Source organism: Triplophysa rosa, linkage group LG8 (genome assembly GCF_024868665.1).
Source record: "Triplophysa rosa linkage group LG8, Trosa_1v2, whole genome shotgun sequence".
NCBI lineage: Eukaryota > Metazoa > Chordata > Actinopteri > Cypriniformes > Nemacheilidae > Triplophysa > Triplophysa rosa.
In genome coordinates this window covers 25449474-25472167 of record NC_079897.1, presented here as the reverse complement: position 1 = coordinate 25472167, position 22694 = coordinate 25449474, and the positions used below count along the sequence as shown (strand labels likewise).

Here is a 22694-nt window from a genome sequence, read left to right as displayed (position 1 = left end):
AAGACACTGACGCATGACATGGCCTTTCTAGGTAATCACGGAATGCGTGATTACTTCTGTGAGTGAAAGGACCATTATTTCGCTGTCAATTTGCCTTTCATATTTTGTCTCTGTAACTTACAGCATGGTTACATATGATAATATCGACTTAAGTGCAATGACACTTCGATACATCTGTGAGGGTTGCGACTCACAGAATCAGTAAGATCGCAGGAATAAAATCCACGACACACACCTGACGTTACAGCTAACAAACACACCCACATGAAAAAGCACAGACAATAAGGGCCATGTTTTGTCTCGCTGAAGCATTTTGTTTGTGCGTGTTTGGTGAAAGAAGCAGGACACCTGAGCTCATTTCTTCCTCCTCCTGCTTGGATCACCACCGTGTGTCTGTGGAGCACACTCCGGGTTTGGCCACTCACCATGGCCGTTCGGTACCTGCTGGTGTTGAAGTGTCCCTTCATTAGTCTCTCCATACAGACAGACCACCCGGCAAACCTTCCTAATGAACACAACAGAGCCTGAAGTCTCACTCGGACGCAGGCTGACCGCATGAGCCGGGCTTCTCATGACAAAAGCTTTTATACTAGTGTGGTGTTAGATGACACGTGGACACTTGATGAACGGCAAAATAGTAAAAACAATCAAAGAAATGAGGGTAAGAAATTAGGGGTGCACCGATATGTCAATTTTGGCCGATAACTGATAATTCTTACATAACATGAGATCATGAAAATGACATTTCATGCATTGGGTAATGTTGGCGTGTTTGAAAGTAAGCAGTCTGCCAAGTTGTAAGTCCAAAGGTGAATGAATAACAAAGTTATTGGCTTGGAAAAAAGGGAGTCAACTCTGAATTTACGTCACTACATATAGTCCCCGCCTACGTTTTGAAAGGACTGCCCGCGAAAACTTCACTTTTCTACCCCAAACACTGAAGCTCGTGAGTCACATTCGCGGTAGACAAATCACAGCAGACTAGACCATCTGACCAATCACATCAGACTAGACTAGCGTACAGGAGGGGATTGGACAGATGAATCGCGGAACGAATCATTTGAGAGTCAGTCAAGAAATAATAGTGTTTCTACACCTTCAATGTACATAAACTTGTTGTTGGACACTACATATACCAAAGTAGGACCTTAAAAATCCCTAGTTATGTACTCTTTAACATCGGAAGCCGATAACCGATATATCGGAAAATTCCCTAAGACTGAAACAAAAGGCAAAAACTGGACAACTGCTTTTATTTGAAAACATTATGCAGAAAACAAGGTAGCATCTTCCTAAACACTGTACATACTGTACCTACATCAACAATAGCAGTAAGTGAATGATCACGACAGAAAGACGGTACTGTACTGTATTTTAACAGAAGTTTAACCAGAGGAAATGATTTATGATGTATCGGCTATAATATTTTACTATCGGCCGATACCGATAACATTAAAATGACCATTTATCGGCCGATACCAATGTGGCCGATAATTTATCGTGCATCCCTATAAGAAATGAATGAAAATCAGATGCCAAAAAGCAGAGAAAAGGAAACAAGAAGAGAGAGAGAGAGAGAGAGGGAGAGAGAGAGAGAGAGAGAGTGAGAGAGAGAGAGGGAGAGAGAGAGAGAGAGAGAGAGAGAGAGAGAGAGAGAGAGAGAGAGAGAGAGAGAGAGAGAGAGAGAGAGGAGCAGAGAGGAGAGAGAGAGGGAGAGAGAGCGAGAGATGAAGAGTAGAGGAGAGAGAGAGAGAGAGAGAGAGAGAGAGAGAGAGAGAGAGAGAGAGAGAGAGAGAGAGTGAGAGAGAGAGAGAGAGAGAGAGAGAGAGAGAGAGAGAGAGAGAGAGAGAGAGAGAGAGAGAGAGAGAGAGAGAGAGAGAGAGAGAGAGAGAGAGAGAGAGAGAGAGAGAGAGAGAGAGAGAGAGAGAGAGAGAGAGAGAGGGAGAGAGAGAGAGAGAGAGAGAGAGAGAGAGAGAGAGAGAGAGAGAGAGAGAGAGAGAGAGAGAGAGAGAGAGAGAGAGAGAGAGAGAGAGAGAGAGAGAGAGAGAGAGAGAGAGAGAGACAGAGAGAGAGAGAGAGAGAGAGAGAGACAGAGAGAGAGAGAGAGAGAGAGAGAGAGAGAGAGAGAGAGAGAGAGAGAGAGAGAGAGAGAGAGAGAGAGAGAGAGAGAGAGAGAGAGAGAGAGAGAGAGAGAGAGAGAGAGAGAGAGAGAGAGAGAGAGGGAGAGAGAGAGAGAGAGAGAGAGAGAGAGAGAGAGAGAGAGAGAGAGAGAGAGAGAGAGAGAGAGAGACAGAGAGAGAGAGAGAGAGAGAGAGAGAGAGAGAGAGTGAGGAGAGAGAGACAGAGAGAGAGAGAGAGAGTGAGAGAGAGAGAGAGAGAGAGGGAGACAGAGACAGAGAGAGAGAGAGAGAGAGAGAGAGAGAGAGAGAGAGAGAGAGAGAGAGAGAGAGAGAGAGAGAGAGAGAGAGAGAGAGAGAGAGAGAGAGAGGGAGAGAGAGAGAGAGAGAGAGAGAGAGAGAGAGAGAGAGAGAGAGAGAGAGAGAGAGAGAGAGAGAGAGAGAGAGAGAGAGAGAGAGAGAGAGAGAGAGAGAGAGAGAGAGAGAGAGAGAGAGAGAGAGAGAGAGAGAGAGAGAGAGAGAGAGGGAGAGAGAGAGAGAGAGAGAGAGAGAGAGAGAGAGAGAGAGAGAGAGAGAGAGAGAGAGAGAGAGAGAGAGAGAGAGGATTGGATTGCAAAAAGCAAAATACAAAAAAACGAAGGGAAGGAGATACAGCCAGATACTGTTGATGCAACAGATGCAGAAAGAATAAAAGGAAGAAAAGCAAGCAACAGCGAAAAATGAAGTGACGGGAAAAGGAGAGTGACACAAATGCATATGCTGGAGGGGGGTTGAAAGGCTTGGCAGGGGAGAGGTGGGCAAAGATTAGCTCGACTGACAACTCCATTAGTGGCTTAACCCAGGCTTTGATCATTGCCTGAGCCCCTCTTCAGCCAGACTGATGCGAGAGAACCCAAACACAGCAAAGCTGACAGGCTCCTGAACGCAGGTCTGCCTGTGATCAAACCCTGTCTCTTATAACGGAAGCCGCTTCTTCCTCTGGACCGTTGTCCTGCGGGACCGGCAGCAGCCGAACGCTCCGAGTTAGAGATATCTCAGAACGTATGATTTACTGAGGTCACGCCGTGTGAAATAGAAAGCTATTTGCTCTTGCATGTTTTGATTGTGCGAAAGCTCGGTGAGAAAGACATTGTTTTCCTTTTTCGAGGTGTCTCATTTGATTTGTCACGTACCTTTCCGAAGCGTTGCTATGAAGCAAACTAAACATAATAAAGAACATACTTCAGCTGCGCACTTTTCTTTTCAACATGTTCTTGTAAAATATACAGTACTCATGCAAATGAATTCATACTGAATATGTTGTGACGTGGCCCTCTGTGGATAAAATCACGGGAAAACAGGATGAAATACAAACAGCTGGATTTAGTCTCACCACAAGAAACAATTCTCCTATTATATTCGTTGATTTGATCACTCGGTCGATGTATTGTTTTATGTTTATAGCCATGTTCTCATGTGTTAGCTTATGTTACTAAAAATTAGAAACACATTAACAGATCAGTCTATTGCAAGAAACAAACCAAATCTTTTCATCAATCCATCATCCATTCATTTACCTACGACACAATTACACTATTACTATTTTATAAATTAAAAGTATAAATAACATTTATGGCATTTCTAACACAGTAAATGAATAAATTACATCCTTGCAGCCTTCCCCCCTTTTAATGTACTTTGGCTACACTTTAACTAACGTTAACAAATACAACTTTATTGTAATGTATTAGCTAACATGACGTAACAACGAACAAAACTTCTACAGCATTATTAATCTTAGTTCATGTTAGTTTCAGCATTTACTAATACTAATACAAGAAACGTTGTAGAGTTAACATTACTTAATGCACCATGATCTAACAGAAATTATTGTATGGACATTAATGGTGCTGCGTGGAATTTTTTGGAGGACCTATTGAAATGCAATAAAGAACTTTGTCTTCAGAGGTGTATAAAGACCTTACATAAGGAAGCGTCATGTTTTTATTACCTAGGAATGAGCTATTTCTATCTACATACACCGCGGGTCCCCTTGCATAAAATCCGCCATGTTGTTTCTACAGTAGCCCTAAACGGACGAACTGCTCTACAAAGCATGTTTCGTAAATACATTATCTCCTTCGGCAAAGAAGCGAAAACATGACGATATCTTCGTCCTGTGTCATCCACCGTAGTGCTTCGAAAGGGAGGGGTGGAGTGAGACGTTGGTTGCAATTCCCAACCTCACCACTAGATGTCGCAAAATGTTAATCACTGGACCTTTAACATTAAGAAATATTTTAAAAGCTGAAAAACTAAATTGCTCATTGTTAGGTTATGTTAGTTAATGTATTTAGTCATGTTTACAAATGCAACATTGTAAAGTGTACTGTATTTCTTTCCGGCATGAAAAACATCCAACAAAGTTTTTTGCTTTTTTAACACATTCTGTTTTGAGCTATTCTGTTACTATAATGTTGTTTTATAACTTAATGGGGGCATATAAATGTTTAATACAATATGCATATTACTTGTTACTGAACACATCAGAACTCTGATGAGGCAGAACTTTGTCAAATTGGCCATATGGCTGATTATTCCCATAATGATTTATGACGAGAGAATAAATGCAGAATGCTGTGCATTAGTAAATGAAGAGGGACCGACTCCTTGTCTCTGTCTTATGATTTATAGTATTTTTAAAGAATGCCTGGTGATAAATAGAGGGAACTCTGCCTGCGAGTATGACAAAATGGTCTTTACCTACTGGCTGGTAGCCCTGCCTTGTGGGCCCACCGAAAGGATTTCTGCTTCCGAAAGAACCCGCATCGATGGATCCGTAAGACATTCTGGCTGGGATGTTTTCTCGAGCAGCAAACTGGGATTAAACTGCACAGACAAATAAAAGACATCCCATTAAATACACAATGCATATAACAATAGAGACAAGTACAAGTGCCAATAAATAGGTAACATCATGAATCTACTGGGACTGTGCGTCAGTCAGATTCATTAGCAAAGCGCTGAATGTGTGAAATAAAAAGGGGAATATGTAGCACGATTTCACCCCACAGTGACATGTACTTTGTGTGTGAGAGCATAAATTAAACCTTGTGACAGAGTTACACAATTCAGCCATGAATCAGTCTTGAATCAAACTCCTCCGTCGTCCGCATCGGTCATTCGCTTTCAAATAAAAGTTTGTGAGGTGCATGTAACACGGTCGAAAAGCTCAAAGGATGTGTTGAAAAAGCATCCTCACCCTCCACGCAGGGTGAAAACAACACCCGCTCGCATGTTTCATATACACCATCAAATATCATCACGTACACCACCTCCATCAGCTCGAGAAAAACAAATCATCTTTACAAAGAGGCAGAATGAACTAAGCTGAACAAATAATGCATTGTCATCCAAATGGTCAATATATGATCTATACATATACACTGCCCGTCCCAAAAAAGTCACCACCTGGATTTAACTAAGCAAATAGGTAAGAGCCTCCCATTGGATTGGAGGTCTAGGTTCAGCAAAGTTATGTGCCCAAAGAAAGAGGTCAGCTGACTACCTGAATATAATGAGTTCTTTCTTCCCTGATGTCACGGGCATATTCCAAGATGACAATGCCAGGATTCATCGGGCTCAAATTGTGAAAGAGTGGTTCAGGGAGCATGAGACATCATTTTCACACATGGATTGACCACCACAGAGTCCACCCCTTAACCCAGTGGTCGGGAACCTATGGCTAGCGAGCCACAGGTGGCTCTTTTCAAAAATCATGTGGCTCGCCAGGTATCTTACCCTTCACCAACATTTGATCGTTAAAAACATCATTATATGAATATCTCAGGTTGTCCTTGCCAATACACGCATGCAGTGCTATGCGCAAGCCGCGTCACGACACTAATCAACGGCAAACAACGTTTCGATCATATCGAAAGCCAACAGGCTCCCAATTCGCGTGCTTTTTACCCAGAGAGCGAGGTCTTTAGAAGAGCGAGCGTCATGCTTTTATTGAAAGTTACGGCTCTCTGTGGCGTATGATACAGAACTTGTTGCCACGCTACATAATCACATGTAAAAACACATGGAAGCAGATGGAAGCAAACTGCGACGTGTCAGTATGGATGCGCTGTGTTTAGCTCCTCATTTCCGTGTGAGCAGTCTTTCTCGCATATGAAGTCCATACAGCTGTCAAGGTTGACAGAGGAGTTGTAATGCCGGTATGTAAGTGTCTTGACATAAATCAAGTTATTAGTATTGAAGACATTGAAAGATGTTATAGTTTTTGCAATGGCTCTTTTGACCAAAACTGGAAAAATGGCTCTTTGGTTAAAAAAGGTTCCTGACCCCTGCCTTAACCCCATTGAGAATCTTTGGGATGTGCTGGAGAAGACTTTGCGCAGCGGTCCGACTCTCCCATCATCAATACAAGATCTTGGCAAAAAATTTATGCAACTCTGGACGGGAAAAATGGACATTCTGGACATTGCAGAAGCTTATCGAAACGATGCCACAGCGAATGCGTGCCGTAATCAAAGCTAAAGGCGGTCCAACTAAATATTAAGTGTGCGTGCCTTTTTTTTGACGGGCAGTGTGTGTTCTGCGGTCAATATAAACATGGAGATAGACAGATACAGTAAATGAAGAGCCACCTATTCACATTTGTACAGGAATGTCAATTTTCACGAAGATAAATTTATATTCGACAACTTCAAATAGTCATTCAATTCAGTCTTAAGGTCTTCAATAATTCAGAATCCATTAAGGTTTTTTGGGGAGTCTCTCCCCACCTGTTGCATTAACAACAAGGATTGATGATGCACTGAAGTAATTCTGAAAGCTGATTAGTTTGAAAGATTACCTCTGACAATATCTTGATTGTGATTTTATAGCTCAACTGCTGCTAACAACTCAAGGTCATAGGTTTAATCCCAACCAACACAGATGCTTTGGATAAAAGTACCTGCCGAATGCATAAATGTAAATGTTATTTATGCAGAAGGCAATACCTTTTTGGCCACATCTTAGATCAAATGAAATAATCCGGATTTAAAAGTAAATCTGATTGGTCGATTTAGTCAATGTTGTCAGCGCCCCCTGATATTTGTGTAGTGATTAAACTCGCCTGGGTTACTGCCTGTCAAAGAATATAAATATATACTGTACAATATACGCATCTGCGCTACGAACATTAGTGATTGACTGATTAAAATAGGAGTTATTACTTCAAGAAATACATTTTGGAGTTGGCTCAGTCCATTCTGCCTCCCCTAATAGACTAGTTAAAACAATTAGAAGATGAAAATTGTGAAAATTGAAAGAAATTTCAAATGAATAACAGTTTATTATTAAGATTTCTGTAAATGTTTATCCAACTATGATACGCAAATGTGAGGAACGTGTGAGGCCATACAGCAAAATAATGATAATCACAAACAATGATACTGACAAACATCTCTGCTAAAAGCAGAGGAGAGATAAGGTGGACGAAGTGGACAAGCCTGCAGGAGGCATGAGACGGAAGATCAAATTTGTTGGGCCACGTGGCCAAACAATCAGATTCATTTCCATACAGCAAGAAGATTAATTACTTTCGGCAGCAATAAACAATCCCTGTGCTTGTTGATTTTGAGCCCAGACAATGTGTTTTCTGCTTCCTGCTCACTCACTATGAGATCCTAAGGGATATTTACTTTTGACACTATTTTTATTTTAAGTTTATATTGGTTTATTGCCTTTATTTTTCACAAAACAAATAAACCCTCTGCTGCACATGTGTTCATAAAAATAAACTTCTGATTTTTAATGCTGTTGTCATTTATCATTTCTTCCAACACTTTCAAACATGCCACTTTTCTTTAACACTGAATAAAACACATTAGTTATTTCTCAGATTTTAATGTAACAAGAGCCTAGATTCATTACATCTTATGACTTCCAACTCCAGATGATGACTGAAGCTCTGGGTTTGTTATTAGTAAATGGAAAAAAAAGCAAGAAAAAAAAGAATCAAGGAGAAATATTATACAACATGGAAAATAAAGAACAGCACTGAGAGAAAGAGAGATAGAGACAGAGAGAAACAAAAATACATACATTTTGGAATTCTTAGTAAATCAAATAATAGTAGTAGAAGTACGCTTTAATTAATAGAGAGCGAAGCAAATAAATCAAAAATATTCCAGCCTTTTCTGATGTGTGAAAAAGACTTCTTAAAACTTAAGAATTTTTTTTTTAAAAAGCCTCAAATCTGACTGGTCATTGTGTTCAACGCTGTTTCAAAGAAAATATCTCATCAATGAATTTTGCCAGGTTCATGGCATGAAATCTTTATAAAGCATGAGGAATGAGGCATTTATGGCTCTTGTGATTGGTTTAAAAAATCCTGGCTGCAGAACTGAGCGCTCATGAGCAAATATAGCCGATTTCAAATCGTGTATTTCAGGAAAACATGCGCTAAAAATGGGCATGCCAACAGATTTCTTTGTCAAGTTATTACAGACCTGTTATTAGTAAAGCACTGTTTTCTGTAAAGATGCTTTGGAACAATATGCATTACGGAAAAAGCTCTATAAAACTAAATCGAATCAAAGATAACAAATCAATGAATAAAATTGTCCTTGCAGAAAAAAGTATTCGGAATAGCGAACAAAAGCTTACACTAGATTCAGAGCCTGAAAGAGGAAGAGGTATTTTAAGGTGAGAAAGAGAAAGCAGCAGAGCGGGAAAGAAGGGGTCTTACTTGTCATCTCACAGCTGCCCACTGAAGTGTCTTCAGCCGTTTGCATGTGCGTGTGTGTGTTGAGCAAGTGTGGGAGGGAGAGTTTGTCAATGCGTGTTATCAGAGGGGCGGTGGAAGTGGGGCGGCAATAAATACAGCCATCAGAGGCCGTGTAGGATTGCGCACGCCTATAGGGGGCCGACAGAATGCTTCATCTTTTGCTCTCATTCCGAATTCGTCCCCCTCACTGCGTTTCCCGTCTCCCATTATCACCGCAGAGAGGCTTAGCGCAGCACGACACCAAGCAGTCAGAGCTATTGCTGTCACATGCCTGGCCTGCTTATTTCAGACACGCACAGTCCGAGCGAACGTACCCACCTGAGGGTTTTGTGTGTGCATGTTACTCCTAGAGTCCGTAAACACCAGCAGTGCACAGTCTCCAAGCCTGTAAGCCACATTTTCACGGAGTGATTTACAGGCATCACGGATGTCAGATGCGCCGCTTTCGATCTGCCCAGAGACTCTGTTCAGAACCATCAAATCAGGTGTGCCAATTCCACAACACAAAGTGCATCAACATTCCCTGTATATTAAATACATAAAACAGTATGACTGAGTTTGATACCTCACGTTTAGGCTTGACAGTGTGAAATATGGATTTTGTTTTAGGGCTGGTGGGATTACTTGTTCGATTTTAAAAGCGTCAATCTCTCTAAAACCAAGACTTTTATCCAAAACCAGAGAGTGAAGGACACATGCACACAAATTTAGACAATACAATCGCCCTGTCACAACTCATTATTGAGATAAATTGCCAAGTTCTTCCCTAAATCAGCTGGAGCGGTCATCCTCCTTGCGGGTTCTGGTTTGAGGCCCAAGTCCAGCCAGTGAGCTTGTAGATGCGAGTAATTCATCATTTTTACATCAACCCTCTCACATCCAAACCCCCCCCCATCGGGCACTTCACAGCGTTCACACATTTACCACATGCCACGAGCATCATTTAGACATCAAGACTTCTGGATTCCGCCAAAAGGAAGTAGGAAGGGCTTCTGTGGCTTTTCTTTGTGGTGCATGCTTTCATGTACAATCTTTCCCTCCTTAAGAATCCCCGTCTAGATAAAATAAGCAAGCAGTGGCCAAACCAATGACTCACCGCTCAACGATTGTTTACAAAGTGCACAGGGTCGTATTTTCATTCATGGTTTCTCTTTAAATTGCACAAAGAAGCCACGATAAGATGGCACAACTCGCGTTCCATTAGGACACGAAGCCAATCAAACAAGTGTGTTAAAGGGATACTTCACCCAAAAAGAAAAATTCTGTCATCATTTACTCGAGTTCGAGTTGTTCCAGATCTGTATAAATTTCTTTGTTCTGATGAACACACAAGAAGATATTTTGAAGAATGTAGGACAGCAAACAGTTGTGGGGCACTTTTGACTACCGTTGTAATTTTTCCTACTATGGCAGTCAATGGGGTCCAAGAACTGTTTGGTTTAAAGCATTCGTCCATATATTTCGCTGTGTTCAACCAAACAAAGACATGTATACAGATTTGGAACAACTAGAGACTGAGTAATTCATGACAGAATTTTGGGGTGAACGAGTCTCTCTTTAAAGATGAAGGGAAGGATGCTCGAGCTATATGCGATCTCTCTATCTTACGTTCTTAGCCTGCTGAGAATTCCCTAACAGGATTCCATTGAGATCTAAGGATAGCTCGACACAATTTCCCATGCAATCAGCAGGTAACAAGGTGTATGGGAAATACGTGGCTTTGAAAATGATACAATGAGAAAATGATTAGCCTGTGTCTGCTTTTTGTGCCGGAGGTGATTATCTTCATAGCACTATTGTTTAGCACACAAGGCAAGGTCAAAAGCACTTGTGAGAACATAAGCAGTCGAATAGGAATATTTAACACACAACACAATGTGCAGCAGGTATTAGAAGTCATAATTACAGATCACGCAAAGTTCATCTCGTGCCTTCAGCTTCAAAAATAGTGCCATTGCTAGCTAGTATAACTTTAGTTTCGAAGTCTATATGTGAAAAAAGCAGGGGAGAGCCAAATTGAAATTGCAGAAAGAATTATTGCTATTTTGGTGAATTTTCATTACTTAAATCCTTATGTTGTTTTCAAGTATGACGTGCAGTATGCAGAACTTTTAAGGAGGAATTAAACAAATGTATTGGGTGAATAAAACACAATGATAGTACATTATGACTTACTTTCACGGTTAATATATCACCCAGGAATGTCAGCATAAGTGTCCTGTGCACTGATAGGTTTTAGTGAAAAACATCCAAACATGTAGTCAATTATACAGTAGAATTGTGGCATCAGGCACTGCATGAACACACCCAGGAAAAGTAATGACGGCCTGCATGATTTCCCTGTAAAATTGCCTAAATATTGGATTGTTTTCCACTAAAATCAATCGGATAGCACTTGGACAATGATCAGCGAGCTGCAAATACCTTTTTGCTGACACTCTTGGCTGCTTTAATAGGTGTTAAAGTGAGTCATGATGTACAGCCAATGTATTGATTTCACCCAACCGGATATTCATAAGATCCTTTTGTGTTCTGCAGAAGAGAGAAAGTCAGACAGACTTGGAACAACCTGAGGTCAAATGATTTTCAGTAATGTAAAGTATTTCTATTTAACGTTATATTTAAGAGGTACTGCATAGATGGCCATTAGGAAACTAGTTGTTTTTGAACAGGTACCGTGTGTGTCCTGACTGTAGTGTGAGTATCTGCTGCAGGTCACTTTTTGCAATTCAATTGGTTTGCTAAACATGAAGATGATAAAAAATGTGTACATAGATATGAAAATGTTTAGTTTCTCCTCTCAGTAAATTACAGTTAAGCAGTTATAAGATACAGACATTTCAATTACATACTCACCTAAGAATGAAAATTCTGTCATCATTTAGTCACCCCCGAAAATCTGTATAAATGTCTTTGTTCTGCTGAACACAGAGAAAGATATTTGGAAGAATGCTGGTAACCAAACAGCTCTTGGCCACCTTTGACTACCATAGTAGGAAAAATGACAATGGTAGTCAAAAGTGCTTTTCTACATTATTCAAAATATCTTCTTTTGTATTCAACATAACAAAGACATGTATAAAGCTATTTTTCCTACTATGATAGTCAATGGTGGCCAAGATCTGTTCGGTTACAAGGATTCATCCAAAAATCTTTCTTTGTGTTCATCAGAACAAAGACATTTATACAGATTTGGAACTTGACGGTGAGTAAATGCAGACAGTATTTTTATTTTTAGATGAACTGTCCCTTTAAGTTTCATCAGGTCAATTATGCTGAAGTGAATACATGCTTGAAACTACAAAAAACTGCAACTTCACCAATGCATTTCACAACAGAATATAAATGTACAAGATGCCTTTTTAAACGAGAGACAAACAGACAGAAAAGAAAAATCTGCGGTTGGCACCTATAAACCTTGTCAACACATTTCAGCCTCAGTGTTTTTGTGTAGTGGAGCAGACACAAAAAGTCCTTTAGTTGGGTCTCATTTTCACAGCTGGTTCCATAAGACCAGATGCTCTATTAAAAAAACTGCTTTGTTTTTGATGATATTGTCAAATGTATAAGATGAGAAGACTGCTGGGTCAGGTATCAATAACGCTTAAAAACACAGCCTGTCCGCATGGCAAAAGCAGACTGCAGTAACCTTCTATTAGAAAGGTGGCGAAGCAGAGGGACTTTAATGATTTAATTTCTGAGAGTGCATTAAAGCCTACTGGTCACACATCCTACACTTTCATTCTTTGTTTGGATGACACAGAAAGCTCTTTTCTCTTGTTTTCTTTTCAATCATCCCTTCTGTGCATTTAAATGTGTCATAAAGGAAGCCTGGCTCTGCTGTTTATGTGTCATTTGGCTTTATCAACATGTTCTGCCTCATCATTTATTTAAAATGAGTCACCTGGGATCCAAAGGCACGTCTCCAGTTTGGCTGTGAATGGAAGACAGACAAAGCCTTCATGGATGGAAAGTTTTTAAATGCGAGAGCAATTTGCCCTTAGCCAAGCGCAGCCCGCAAGCAACAAACCATTTGCATACGATCAAAGTCTGAAATAGTCACATGCAGCCATTGTTCGCTTCTGTGTGCTTTGTGTAGCTACATTTATACATGACTTCAGGGTGGATGCTGTTGCTTCTAATAAAGCATCAAAACCATAGGGAATAGACACAATTTCTAGCACACTAACACAAGTATTTACACTTACTTTTAAGCAATAACAGAGGCCTTTATACTAAGTAACTTAAAGGCATAAAAATGAATATTCTGTCATCATTTACCCCCCCTCGAGTTGGTCCAAACCTGTATGAATTGAACACAAAGAAATATATTTGGAAGTAATCAAGCTTGTAATCAAACTGTTCTGGGGCACCATTGACTGCTGTAGGTGCCCCAGAACTGGTTTCCCACATTCTTCAAAATATCTTCTGTGTTCAACAGAACAGAAAAATCATACAGTTTTGGGATCACTTGAGGGTGAGTTAATGACAGAATTTTCTGTCCCTTTAAATGGCATACAATCTATGCTTTTTATCTATATGCGTGTTCGCTACAAATGTAATCTTCACCTTATTTATTATTTAGATATTTTGCTTGTTTTTGCAGGGGGGTTTTTTCTTATCCAAACTGATTAGTCAGTTTGCCTGTATAAATAAATGTAATCATCTGTATAATTAGGTTGGAGCTGGTTTTACCTGACACTGATTGGAAACATTTTAGGCGAGGAGGGCGTTAACATACGACAAACAGCTAGACGAAGTACAAAGAAATAGAACAGAACACAGGGGTCTGAAAACATGTTTTTAAAGGTTGAATTATTTATAACTTGACACAGCATCTAAAAAATATATTCTATGCAGGAAGTTCAAAAAACAGCTTATAACAACACAACACTCCAAAACTGAAAATATTTTCTTGTGTCAATCTAAAGTTACAAAATATATACATTTTGAAGAATGCTGGTAACCAAACAACACTTTTACATTCACAACATGAACACAAAACTACCGAAACATTTCTCAAAATTTCTTCTTTTGTGTTCCACAGAACAAAGAGTCATATACAGGTTTTAAACCACATTAATAAATTATGACATCACTTTTATTTTGGGGTAAACTACCCTTTTAAAGAAAGATGCTACTTTGCAATGAGGATTTAACTATATAACTGTATAAACGGTCTAACAGCAAACTGAAACACAACCGTTAAAAACATTAACCTGTCCACCGCACTGACCCATACGGAGACATGCAAAACCATAGTAAACATAAGCACTAACCCACACAGATACAGACAGCACATGGTACCCCGGCAGGTAACCAGGCATATAATAGTGAGGCTACAGAAAGCATGCAGTTGCATGGACCGAAACGACATTACATACGATCTAAAAGTTTAGTCATAATCATGATTGTTGTCAAGGGTATTTGGGCAGTGGCGCGCAGTGAAGTCGATCAAAAAAGACGTGATGTGATGCTCAGGGGCTAAACGCAGTCTTACTCATTTCGGTTCAATTTCAAAAATGGGAGATCAGATGAAAAGCTTTCTCAACACCGAGAGTGTACAAGAATAAGACAGTGTTATAAAAAGAGACGAGAGAGGGTGAAGTCTGGGTGCCTACAAATCACACACATGATGTAGAAATCGAATGAAAAATACAAGAATATTAGGCACATTCTAACACAGTAGACAAAATCACAGACCACTTTTTTCACACAAACTAGACTTGTCCTGTTGGCACTAAATAAAATTTGAATGCTAGTTTGTTTTGGTTTGTGGGAAAGCTAACGGCAGTGTTTCAGCATTTTTACGTGTATGATATGTTGCAGTAAATAAGAAAATTCAGGTCTACTTACAGTAAATCAAGGGTAACCTCTAAAAGAAGGATGGGTACTTTGGTATATTAATGTATCTCATGGGGTACTAAGGTACATACAATGGCACTTACAAGAAAATAATGTACTGTTGGCATTTCAAGATATTTCAATGGAATACGTCCAAAATACTACACCAGCACCATGTTACCATTATCTTAATATCATGGTCCTTTTTAAAAGTGCAGTGTTTCCGCTATATTAATTTTGCCATCGCGGACCACCATGCCAAAAATCCTCCCCGCCATGACTTTCCCATTCATAATTTGTCCAGCCATTGTTGCTAAATTTGCACGTATTTCACTAGATTTAGTGACTTTTCCCACCCCTTTTGCGGCTTTTGTTCAGAAGATGCCAATGAGTGGTTGCGGACCTGCTGGATACTATTGACTTTTTTTTAGGATAAACCGTTCATTCAGTGGGGAAATGTCATCAGTACCGCCCTGCTAGCGTGAGGTCTCGTTTCCCTGTGCAGGAAACGAGTCTGTGAGTGAGGGAGAAGCAAAGACGCTAAGCCTTAGTCAAAAAAGCGTAACGGCTAATGCTCAGGGATGGATTACTGACCGGGCCAATGGGCCAGTGCCCAGGGGTCCTTGAATACCACGAGCCCGAGGGGGCCCTGAGCTTCAAGGTTGCGCCATCCAGTTTGGTACAGAGAACCCAACAACAATGAAAACAAATGTTTAATATATGGGTCCCATAGCCTATACAAGGCTCTGTGGATACCCTGTAAAAATGAAATGATCAACAAATCATGGCAACATATGTTTTTATGTTACTTTAACTTATTACATTAAATTAAACTTATTAACTAAATTACTGCACATTTAAATTGCATTTTCTGAATCTTTGCTTGATGATTTGATGTTTACAGACATGTGTCAAAGGGGCATTTTATGGTGAGAAATCATTTTTTATTTATGTGATGCATTAAATACGTGTATATTTGACAGTTAATTAAAGACGTGCGTTTCATACGCCTTAATTTGGTCCATTCTTGATTTTTCGCTGTGTATCTAATATTAGACTTCTATAAACTCTGTACAGATTATTTTTAGCGTAGCACAGGAATTTGACGCAAAGCGAGAACGGTTTTAATATTCATGATCATCTTAACTTTCACTTTCTATAACTGTGAATGCGCAGCTAAGGGAAAGAACAAAAAGTTTTTGGGAGGGGGGCCCTTTGAGGTAACTGGCCCCGGGGCCCTTTGAAGTCATAATCAGTCCCTGCTAATGCTAATGCCCTGGCTTCAACAGAACGCCAGAAAGGAGTCCAGAATCAGATGCTAGTTTTGTGTTTTGTTAGCCATACAGACCCTTCCGTCTTCCTATAATAAGAGTATCTGGGGAATCAGCATATTCAGTTCACCGTACGGCGGCCAGTGTTCTGCCGAATTGTCCTACCTTGTCAGATTTTCCTATCACAGCGCAAAAATGAATATATAAACCACATCCACAAAATAAACCGGTAGGATTATTTTACAATGCAAAATAACCTGTCAGATTGTCCTACCGGTTTAAAATAAACATGTGGGGTTAATTACAGCGCCAAATACCCGATCAAATTGTCCTACCAGTATAAATCAATATGTAGAATGATTTAACAATGAAAATACCTATCAGATTGTCGTAGCAGTATAAAATAAACAGGTAGTATGATTTTACAGCGCTGAAAAATGACATAACATTGATGTGCGCATGCCTAGTAGGACAATCTGACGGGTAGGATGAAATTTCAGGACACCGGCTTGTGAGTAAAAAACAGCGTTTCCAAAACTTGGCACCGTTTTGACTGCCAAGATATATAAGCACGCACACAGTTCGCCTGTAAATAAGCACATGGTTACAAAGACACTCTTTGAGGTGTGTGGTGATTTTATCATACGTTGTGTCTTGGTTATAAAACAGAACTGACAACGTAATTGACAACGGCTTTATTGGGCAATAAGCTGTATGTAACGTTCAGAGAGTAAAATCGATACTTGATATTTGATAATCAAAATTTGATAATTCCCACTTCAACCCGGAAATAATTCATAGAACGGTGCTCTTTTAATGTTAAAAGATACTTGTAATCTTTTAATGCTACTAAATCAATAGTAACATTTATGTTACTACATACTTTTAATGTTAGTAAATCCAGACGTTACTTTCGCGTTTGTGTCTTGAACGCAGTATTAAATCGATGTGAGGACGAATATGTTAATTAGCGTGTGACGTCACCATCAAGCACCACAGTTTCACAAAATCCTAGAGGAAACACTGAAGTGAAATGATTACTGTTTGGTTTTAGCATAATATCAGCGCTACAGTATCTTCATTTCACGAGACAACATGGCACATGACATGTAGACATTTAAACAGGACCCAAGGCTGTTTTGGCTGCCAGTGTTGGACATGATTATGACCCCCCTTTGGGATTTCAAGCTGTTTTAGGGTTGGACTTGGGGAAAGCTGCTCTCACTATGAGCTCCCAGGGCTCCCTGGCTCATGAAGGGGAGGAAAACAGATGGTACACTGGACCTCCAAGTTCCAGCCTTCTGGTTCTCTCCCCACACCACATATGTTTCACCCTACAGCTATAGTACATCCTGGTGATGGGTTTCCCACAATCCAACACACTCATGACCCAAATGACATAGGGAAGGACACACACACGAGATCTTGTTGGTTGGGAATTTCATACACAGTGCATGAAAACTGTCTGTAGAGCACAGCATGACAATTTATAAGCTAATTCAGAGTACTTTCTGAGTTGCAAACACATGCTAAAAATACAGGTGCTCATTAGCACAGGTAATGACATCACATAGATATCCATTTTAAGAATGAATGTGCTGGTGATTCTTTCTGACGTAATGTGGCAGATGGTAAAATCTGTCATCGATGAGTCACATTATTTTCCATAACCTGTCAAATTCTGTGTCATTCCAATGCGCCATCTGATAACGAGCAGAAACTATTTTCGTCTTTGAAAAGTGAAAGTGACCTATTAGTCAGATATGGTGACCCATACCCGAAATGTGACCTCTGCATTTAACCCATCCAGAGTAGTGAACACACGCACAGCAAGTGACCACACGTACACCCGGAGCAGTGGGCAGCTATCACTGCAGCGCCCGGGGAGCAAGTGGGGGTAAGGTGCATTGCTCAAGGGCACCTCAGTCGTTACCTGCTGGCCCTGGGAATTGAACCGGCAACCTTCTGGTCACGAGTCCGACTCTCTAACCATTAGGCCACGACTGCCCCTATTTGGCTCCCTTTACTGTATATTACGGTACACTTCAAGAGTTATCGGATAACAAAGTGTTCCTCTGCTGTAGTTATTCTATGAATGTAATAACCGCTGCGGATAAACACTGAAATACAGTGCGCGGTATCTATAGAACAGAAACTCATGCAGAGCAGGTTTTGTGTGTCATATCTCCAGTAATCTCATCTATAATCGGAGCCAGAAAATGTCTTTGTGAGATGATATCTCATGCAGTTTCAGAAATGTGCTCAAAACCATGTTATCGCACTATATTTAAAAAGTGATATTTATTGTGCTTTACATTCGGCGGGCCTCCATTTATCACAATGACAGAGAATCTGGTTTTACAGAGGGAGAATCAATTCACAGAAAAGTAAACTTCAGCATCTGGATGCCCTTGTCACTGCCTCCTGGAACAAATAAAGTTATGAAGCAGAACCAGGAACTAATCTCATTAATGGCTGCCATTTGTGAGTGATTAAGGCCTGTCCTCGTGCAATGGTGCACTGGACACAAAGTTCTTAGAGGTTAATAACCAGTTACAATCAATTACTCAGCTAATATGATCAAATCAATGGGTTCCTCTAATCGCATGAGGGGACAAAAATCAAGCCAAATGTGATCGAAACGTTTGGATATCTAATGCTAATGCTCATGTTATGTTGTAGGCTAATGTGAATGACTCCAAAAATGTAAACTGTGGTTTAAAGGAAAAGTTCACTCAAAAATGAAAATTCTGTCTTCATTTATTCCCCCTCAAGTTGTTCCTTTATTCTGATGAACACGGAGAAAGATATTTGCAAGAATGATTGTAACCAAACAGTTCTTGGCCACCATTGACTACCATAGTAGGAAAATTTGCTTTGTAAATTTCTTTGCGATGTATAACACTAAAGAAGATATTTTGAAGAATGTCTAAGCAAACAGTTCTGGGGCACTTTTGACTACCATTGTCATTTTTCCTACTATGGTAGTCAATAGTGGCCAAGAACTGTTTGGTTACAATCATCCTTTCAAATACCTTTCTCTGTGTTCATCAGAAAAAAAAGAAATTTATACAGAAACAACTCGAGGGTGTGGAAATGATGACAGAACTTTTATTTTTGGGTGAACTGTCCCTTTAAGGCGTTTGCGGCACCAATGTTGGATGTAATGGATTACTAAGGAACTAATTAAAAATAAATTAAATTACTTTTCCCCTACAAAAGGGTCAAGTATGGGCTTATTCTGGGGTTACTTATAAGCAATTAAATTACATTTACTTAATATCTACTTGCGTTACATACTGTGTATTCTTTTAACAATTCAGTATTAAGCAATAAAGCAGTATTTTAGAGAGGTTAATAAGTGAATATCCTAAATACGAAGTTGATAATAAAAATCCTAATAAATTCATTTTTTGGAAGTAGTTTACCCAACAATGAGAAGCACTGAAATAGGGCTGATCTACGATTAATCACATCCAGAATAAAAGTTTGTGTTTACATAATAATATATGTCTGTGCACTGTGCATATTTATAAACACATACACATAAACATACAAGTGTATATTTAGGCAATATTTGCATTTTATATATAATTGAAATTAAGTAAACATTTATTTATGTTTATATATTATATTTTTCTTAAATATATACATGTATGTGTTTAAAAATACAAAATGAATATGCACAGTGCGCAGACATATATTATGTAAACACAACATTTTATTCTGGATCTTGAACAGCCCTACTCTGAAATGCAACTTTACCAGTGGACGTCACAATCAGTATTAAAGACTGCACTTCTACATGTGTCCCGGGCCTTATCTTTCAGCACTTTGAACTCTTGAACACGTATTACTTTAATTAGATCTAAACCCTTGTCCACCCATTATCACACATCACTAAAGCACATGGCTTGTTATCTGGTTGGGTGAAACCTTTTGTCTACAGGAGTACACACATTAAATCCCAGCTTGGCTTTTCCTAACTGCCTGCTTCATAATGCAGTCCAATTACACAGATTTCGAGTTACTTACTTACGCAATCAAGTACTTACAACCCAATCTCATGCCAGTTGCGAGCGCAACATAATCTTTAGATTGGCTGGAAAATTATGTCCAAGGATGCACCATTTTTTGAGATGTGACAATTGCCTTCTCAATAATGATGCCATTGTGTCAACTCGCTTTCTCAACCTAATCAAGGCTACGTGTAATTAGGATAGTGGTCCTGAGATGTGGACCGTTATATTGTAATTGCATTTTATTCAAAATTGTGTAGGGAACATGAGCTTTTACTTTCTCATCAGTTTCTTAAAATTGAAGTTGTAATTCTGAGAAGCAGAAAAAGGACCCGGAGGACATGTTAGGGTTTGTGAACTGCCCTGCCCTGACATCAAGGCCATGCTGGTTTTGTTTAATAAGATGAGATGAAGAGAGAAAAATGCTAATGATTTGAATTAGAAATATGAGGCGATGTTTTGTGTCTCATTACCCACAATCCGACGCGGCTCTATGGTGTATCATCTATTTCTTTAATCAAAACCAATTGAAATTCATCCTATTTAAACAAACGTGATATCTGCTGAGGTAAACCAATCTGCAATAAATCTTACCGGCAGGGGCACAGGAATGATCCAAATAACACATAAATCTCACTCCTGACAACACATTTCTAACACCTGCTTTGGCTACAATCAAATGAGATGCCCTTTGAAAGCTTAAAAAAATAAAATTTTATATTACTCACACATTGTGCCAAAAGTTTTAAGTAACACACTGTTGGGGGAAAACTATGAATGTAAAAATGCACACATTTGATGAAATATGACTTTTCTTCTCTTTTGTTGTCCATATTCTCTCTCCTCAGAAAGCTAACTTCCCGTCCACGGATCAGGGCACAAACTGTGCCAGGCGTGGCTTACGTAAAGAATTGCAGAATGGCATAGATAAAGCACCAGCCAAGCCATGTGGGATTATTATTTAGTGTGCTCATTCAGTCCACTGCCAAAGCAACCAGTTGACAATACAGACTTAAAGTCAATGTATTATGTGGCCAACTACATTTTCAAGTTACAATGCAGCAAAGCTAAATAAACTCCTTCACAAAAAATGACATTAAAGCATATGACGACTTGAGTTTTCTCTGAGGGCATTCATTCATTCATTCATTAGATCTCAGCAGAGAGAATATCATAATAAGCAAAAATAGTATGGACACGGGAAGACTTGTCTCATTGTAAAACATGAGCACACACACGACAATGAAACAATAAAGAACACAGTCTTCAATTTGATTTTAAACAGATTAAATCTGTGGGGTTTGCGTGCAAACATAGTTTAGCATCACGTGCAAGACATTGTGAGTGACACTGCCTCAACTACCACTGCAAAACAAAATATACCATCATTATTGCACCTCTGCCTATAGAAATCATTTACTCAAATCTGATTGGTCGAATGAGGATGACACATACACAATAGCTCTCTATAAGATACAGACCCCATTCACATCCATAGTAAATTAGATAATGCAACTCAGTTTGCAATGGCAACAGGGATTAACACAAAATTCATAAATATAGTGCTCTGCGCATATAACATATGAAACATGTCTACATGCATCACAATCCAAACTGATTTGTCGCATTTTGTCAAATACAAACACACTGTTGTCTATGAATGTGTCTGCAGAAGAAAGCTGGTACCCGAGAAAGCATCCTCTCTGGCCTACCCTCCCCCTCACATTCTCTCCATCCTCACACACATCCCTAACCTGAGACAATACCAGACAAAAGAATCTATGCTTTACACCAGGCACAATTAAACAAAGCTGATTTTCATACGTTACCTTTTCCAGAGAGAGCACTTAGCCTTAGCAGTCACATCAGAGGCAGCCTCTCAGATTCAATCCCGGCTGACAACATCACATGACTCTAGACTGTACCATCTGCTCCTTGCTGCCGCTCATGTGACACGAAGCTGTGGGATTTTGGGATATGTAGTTTGAGTCTAAGAACACACTTACTGTCGTTTTACAGATATGAAAAGTCATAATTGACTCTTTTCTTTGTGGAACTCACAAGGCAGAATGTTGAAGACTGATGGCCTCAGTCACCATTTATTTTCATTGCAGCTTTTTTCCATACATTAAAGTGAATGCTGACCGAGGCTGTCAGTTCTTTAAGGTCTGCTTTGCTTTTGTTGCACTGAAGAAAGAGAGTCATTTGGGTTTTGAACAACCAGCTGACAGTAAATAAAGAAATGATTAAAAGAGAATTATTCCTTAAATATAATGAGCAACATTTCACACAATGAATATTGAGACAAAACAGCATATTATGTACACATCATTTTATGTAAAATGATGTTGATAATGATTACTGAATAAAATGTGTAGCATATTTGAGTAAAAAAATGTGTTGTTCATTTTTCGTTCCATGATACAATGGACCTTACTAAAACATAGAAATAAAAGACAAGGATTAAGTGACAAAATGACCTTTGTGGGTCATACAATGAAGAGAAAAGAAAGTGACCATGAATTTTACATTAACCTGTGTGGGGGGGGGGTTAGCAAACACACCTCTAGGTTAAGGGGAGTACAGAACTGACAGACAGCCCACCCCACAAAGATGGCAGGGGCTTATTCCATCAATAACAGATCACTTTCATCGTTTAGGACAGATTACATTTAAACTA

The 22694-nt window shown here is 39.5% G+C and overlaps 1 protein-coding gene across 4 annotated transcripts in view; it reads right to left on the bottom strand.

The window, feature by feature from the left end:
- tsnare1 (T-SNARE Domain Containing 1) overlaps positions 1-21944 on the bottom strand; it is a 100271-nt gene extending 78327 nt beyond the window's left edge. For all 4 annotated transcript variants that reach the window (XR_008963386.1, XR_008963385.1, XR_008963387.1 and 1 more), the window contains exons 1-2: positions 21844-21944; positions 4860-4985 (exon numbers count right to left, since the gene is read on the bottom strand). Coding sequence is in view for 1 of the 4 variants with exons in the window: in XM_057340287.1 (XP_057196270.1) it covers positions 4860-4944 (85 nt within the window). In the remaining 3 variants the exon portion in view is untranslated. The remainder of the gene's footprint in view (positions 1-4859; positions 4986-21843) is intronic.
- Between the last annotated feature and the right edge of the window lie 750 nt (positions 21945-22694).